Genomic DNA, 5,539 nt, shown 5'->3' on the forward strand with positions numbered 1-5,539 from the left:
CTTATACTAAAGGTTAATTTAAAGGTGACCAGTGCAATAGACGCTTCCCCTCTCCACTTATTCAGTTTAGAGGAGCTGGTAAGGAATGCTGTGGCTGTCCCTGTATTTGCACATGGGATTATTGGCACAGTCACGTCTCCATCACCCGACCCAGTGGAAAACATTTACGGCTCCACCAATAACTCACACGTCGGCTGCCAAGAACTCAGTGCTTTGCTGTACTTGGTGAATGAATGAAGCTTTTCTTAGCAGCTTCCCCTTCTGAGCGGTAACAGCCTGTGCCAGGGCACACACCGACTGCCTGTGCAAAGGGGACTGGGTTACTCCACTCAGTGGTGAAACTATATGTTACTGGGCCCCACAGTAAATTCATTTTAGGGGCCCCAAAATATATATTGCAATTGGACATTAATTAGGGCCTCATGGTGGCCCTTCTGCAGCCACAGGGTCTGCTTCCTCTTTAGCTACACCCTAACTCTATTGCACAAAAATGCACCAGCCTGGGATACTGTTTGAGAAGTTAGGCACCTCTTTCTTGTTCTGGCACCTCAGGGACCCCCTGCAACATTTGGAGCTGGGGAATCCATGAAGAAGCCCTGTACTGAGCAGTGCAAGGGATGCCTGGGGCATCAGAGCAAGATAGCGATGGGGAGCTCCTTAAACAATACCCTGGGCTGGTATATCGTTTTGCAGAGGAGGAGCCCCAGCCAGGGGTAGCAGGTTTTTACTTTTCCATCTCCTTTAACAATCATGTACTGTCTTTGAACAACCTAAGGAAGGCATCATAAGCCCTGTTCAGAAAGCTTGGGGGGGGGGCCTGAAAGAGAAACTGCTTTCTCCACACTGAATTTGTATATCCCATGCACTACTGGTTCTGACTCCTGAAACAATGTAGAAGAAGCCGACCGATTACCAAACCCGAAGGAAGAACCCTCTTCTACATTTTTTCAAGAGTCAGAGAACAGAAAGCAAAAAATAGACAAAAACAAAACAAGGCAGTTTTAGGTAGGAATCCCCATTAAAGGTGCTCAGTAGTACTAGCCTGGTGAGGGGGAAGGCTGCACTTTGGAACAGATTAGAAGCGTGTCCTTAGCAGACCCATGGGAGACGCAGGGCTAGGCTTTAGCACCTAATGAATGCATTTACAAGCCAGGCTGGGAGGGATAGAAGCGTATTATGTTCTGGGAGCAGCAGCAGAGCTTGCTAATGATTACTGTATCACAAGCTCAGCTAGATCGACCTCCCACACCTCTTTCCCAACACGATCTTTAAAGCAATGGGACTGCTACGAGCTGCCGCTAGCCACTGACCATGAACTGCTGGTGCCAACGGTGCCAGGGACCTCCTCAGAATGGGCACCGTTCAACCTGGATCTTGGTTCTTCTGGTAAGTTTCCTATAATCCATGTCTGACTCCTCTGATCGCCATGTCACAGGATCCAAGATTTTGGACTGTCAGAACCCCTCTCTATATCTATCAGTATTTGTAAATAATCTGTATGTTGTTCTATATGCAGCCTTCAATAGTAGAGCCCAGAATAGGTCCAGTTGGGCAGTTGAGACCAGCCTACCCACTCTGCCCCCTCCTCCCCCACTAATCAGGTTTCCTGTTAATCCAGATCTAAAACTGTGCAAACTATTAGCGACATCACTATGGACTGGAAGTGACATTACTATGGACTGGAAGTGACATCAAAATAGACTGGAAGTTATGTCATTATGGTCTGGCAGTGAGATTCCACTTCCTCCCAAGGAAATATTGATAACCTGGTTAATCATATGCTCAGTGACTTCACCGTGTGTGAATGTGACAAATTAGTTGTGCCCACTTGCCTCTGTCCATCCGAAGTACACTGCAGCATACCCAAATCTCAAAGGTAACCAAAGTCTTAAAGGAACAGTTCAGCGTGAAAATAAAAACTGTAAATAGATAGGCTGTGCAAAATAAAAAATGTTTCTAATATAGTTAGCCAAAAATGTAATGTATAAAGGCTGGAGTGACTGGATGTCTAACATAATAGCCAGAACACAACTTCCTGCTTTTCAGCTTTATAACTCTAAGTTAGTCAGCGACTTGAAGGGGGGCCACATGGTACATATCTGTTCAGTGAGTTTGCAATTGATCCTCAGCATTCAGCTCAGATTCAAAAGCAACACATATGACCCATGTGGCCCCCCCTCAAGTCTGATTGGTTACAGCCTGGTAACCAGTCAGTGTAAACCAAGAGAGCTGAAAGCACAAAATCGTGTTCCAGCTATTATGTTACACACCCAGTCACTCCAGCCTTTATACATTACAGGTTTGGCTAACATTTACATGTACAATGTTTGTGCATGTCTCGTTTTTACTGTTCCTTTAAAAACGTGGATGAGTATTCGGAGAGTAACTCGGATACAGTGAATCAGTGCTGGTGACTTTTCCAGGACACCTGTTGCTTCTGGACTCATGACGCTCTTCTGTATTGGGCCGTGCAACTGCCACACTTGGAGTAACATTAGGCAAGCGGAGACATAATGAAATGAATGAATATTTCAGCAAGTGGTACATCCAGGCCAATGAAATATTCATGGCTTTGTCTCTCCTATGGTGTCAGGGTTGAAGTGACAATGCCTTGCATATGATCACATATCCAGTAAATTGCATTGTCTGTGCACAAGACTGGCAGACTTATATGGTTTCTCTCCTGCCTACACCACCCCACTTTAAAGTTGGTTACACACACGGAACAAACACATTGTGATCACTCCTAGATACAGTCACTGTAAATGGAAAGCTATAGCAGATCAGTAGGACTGAATGGCACAATCTATGCAGTCATTGACAAGGCAGCAGAAGTGGAATGGGCAGTATTTGTCAGTGCCCTTTAGTGCCACTGATTTATGGTTATTGGACCATGTTTTTCATGCAATGTTTTTCCCTTAGGTCATCATTGGCTCCTGCATGCACCCCATATTAAAGAGCATTTTCTCTCAAATTCACTCTGCGATCACCGGCAGTTACATCTCAGGAAGCCATTCCTTGGTTTTCGTCAACTGCCCGAATGAGCAAATTGCAAAAGAGATTGCCAGGTACAGTTGGCACAGCCGTGCTAAATAATTCAGATACGAGTTGGACAGTATTATCATGTTCATATTTTATTCATGACGAGTATGCTGTTGTGTTGCCAGTGCCATCAACCGAGTTTTTTTTTTTCAGTTGTGAAGCCTTTTGTATGGGGTCAGTAGAGGTCATATCTGGTGGAAATACAAAGCACAACTTTTTTCATTTACTGCTTACGGTTACAGAACATTCCCTCCTGGATATTTGGACTATACTTTCTCCCCTAGTCAGTATAGAATGAGGGAATATGTACCCTGCTGTATGCCCAGAACATTACTCCTCTGTATAATTGTATTTATACATATGGGTGAGAGATGCCATATTTGACAAGCCGGATAGGAGTATGCCGTTGAAAATCAGGTGGCAATAGATTTCTTTATTCTTTTTTCTGCTCTAATTTTTCTCTAGGGGTATCTTAGAGAAAAGGCTGGCTGCTAGTATGAACATCATGCCAAGGACGTCAGTTCTGTAAGTAGCTCACTCTGTGGATAGGTTCCCAACAATGTTCTATATGGGGCAGGTGGACCATCAGTAGAGGTAAATACGGTAGATTGAGGATTGCATTGCACGACCCACCAGTATAATCTCGTTGTTGGCATCGAACGGTCAGCTTGGCCCTTTCTTTTGATTTGCAACAATGTGGCGTAGACTTTTGAAAATTATAATTTGAATTGGCTAGAGGTTGGTCTAGTCATGTGAAAATTTGTCACTCAGATTGGCTGCAGGCCAGGCCTATGAACATTTTAAATCTCCACTTGGCTGCAGGTTGATCTAGGCCTATAAACATTTTGATCCTCCAGTTGTCAACAAGTTGGTCTAGACCTATGAACATTCTGATTATCCAGTTGGCTGCAGGTTGATCTAGGCCTGTGAACATTCTGATTTTCCAGTTGGCTGCAGGTTGATCTAGATCCATGTACATTCTGATCATCTAGTTGGTATCAGGTCTGCCTAGGCCAATAAATATTCTGGTTCTCCAGTTAGCTACAAGTTGGTCTAGGCCTATGAATAATCTGATTATCCAGTTGGCTGCAGGTTGATCTAAGCCTGTGAACATTCTGATTCGCCAGTTGGCTACAGGTTGGTATACTAACCCTATTTTAAATTTCCTTCTTTTACTCTATTTGCAGGTCCATTTGGGATGGAGAAATAGAGGAATCTACTGAAATACTCCTTGTAAGTATAAGCCCTATGTTAGAGATGGGCAGGTTAGGTACGGGTATATAAATTAGTGCAGCATGGCAGGTCAGGCAGTTCTCAGCAGTCAGCAAAGGTCAAATAAATTTCAACCTGCACACCAGTACTGCTTGCCTTAACCATATATAAAAACTAGCTAAGAAGCGGTCCAGTCCACTTTGTGGGATCACCAGAGGTGGGCATCTATGGTACATGCTCTCACATTACTTCTATTGCAGAGTGCCCTTCCCTATAACGCCTGGTTAAAAAAAAAAAATAGGGTATTTTATGAAATTAGTATTACATTAAAATGATCAGCAAAACAGAAGAAAAAAAAATATTCCTTAGCTTCCCATTCTTGCCAAATAATTCCTTAGTTTTACAAAAAATATTATTCCAGGTTTATTATGGTGAAATGTATTTTAAAGGGTCAATAAAACTACCATCAAAAATCAATTTCTATCAGAACGTTAAATTGTTCAGCATGCTCTTCAGAACATATTGTGCAGTTTATATCCATGTTTTTGTTCTATTTCGTTTTCATTATATTAGCAGTTTAATACTGCCAATTGCAAAAATGCTTTTGGTCTTAAGATCCTCTTTAAAATGCAACACAAATTTCAGATTATTTATTTTTTTCAGATTATAAGGACAAACACATTCAAGATTTCTGAATTGTTTGCCTATATCCGGTAAGCAACCAATGCAGAGTAAACCCAGTGCCATAAATTGCCAACCAGGCTAAATATATGATACCTGCTGCAAGATGGCAGAAGAATTGATAATGGAAGAACGCCCTTTCTCCTAGTGCAGTAGGTACAGGTGGCTCCCTGCCTACCTGGGGAAGGCAATTACTATGCAGATAAAAGAGGGGTGGTTTCACATGGGCAATTCCTTTCAGTGCAGTGGGTACAGGTAGTTCCTTGGCTGTTTGGGGAATGTACATCTTCTCTAGCAGAAGCAGTTTATGTGCAGAAAGGATAAATGGTGTGGGGTAGAAGGTTGCATAATACCAAGTCTTTCTTTATAACACCTGCGTATTATGTTTATGATTTAAAGTTAATTATACCAAAGGATTGGGAGGAGATGGGGCAGGTTTCAGAGCTGTACAGTCTACAGGCAAATTTTCTTCACCAAACTGAATTTTACAATTGTGTTTTACATTGTGATGTAGTATTTAATGACAAACACTATGCAAGTTTTGCTTTCTTAGATACATAAATACATTTTTATCAGGTTTACTCTTTTGTTTGTCTGCAATCCC

The 5,539-nt window shown here is 42.4% G+C and overlaps 1 protein-coding gene across 1 annotated transcript; it reads left to right on the top strand.

Annotated features, from left to right (window-relative positions):
• The first annotated feature begins 661 nt into the window (after positions 1–661).
• On the top strand, positions 662–5,236 carry LOC108700505 (protein CutA homolog). Its single transcript, XM_041574943.1, has 5 exons — positions 662–1,386; positions 2,923–3,068; positions 3,508–3,567; positions 4,230–4,275; positions 4,918–5,236. Exons 1-5 carry the CDS (start codon positions 1,312–1,314, stop codon positions 4,969–4,971), a joined length of 381 nt encoding a protein of 126 aa, XP_041430877.1. The 5' UTR covers positions 662–1,311; the 3' UTR covers positions 4,972–5,236.
• Positions 5,237–5,539: the final 303 nt, after the last annotated feature.

The sequence above is a fragment of the Xenopus laevis genome, chromosome 8S (assembly GCF_017654675.1).
Source record: "Xenopus laevis strain J_2021 chromosome 8S, Xenopus_laevis_v10.1, whole genome shotgun sequence".
In the NCBI taxonomy this organism is placed as follows: Eukaryota; Metazoa; Chordata; class Amphibia; order Anura; family Pipidae; genus Xenopus; species Xenopus laevis.

Coding starts and splice junctions, on each gene's coding strand:
- LOC108700505 (XM_041574943.1), top strand. CDS start 1,312: ATGAACTGCTGGTGCCAACGGTGCCAGGGACCTCCTCAGAATGGGCAC. Junction 1,387..2,922: donor CCTGGATCTTGGTTCTTCTG/GTAAGTTTCCTA, acceptor TTTTTCCCTTAG/GTCATCATTGGCTCCTGCAT. Junction 3,069..3,507: donor ATTGCAAAAGAGATTGCCAG/GTACAGTTGGCA, acceptor ATTTTTCTCTAG/GGGTATCTTAGAGAAAAGGC.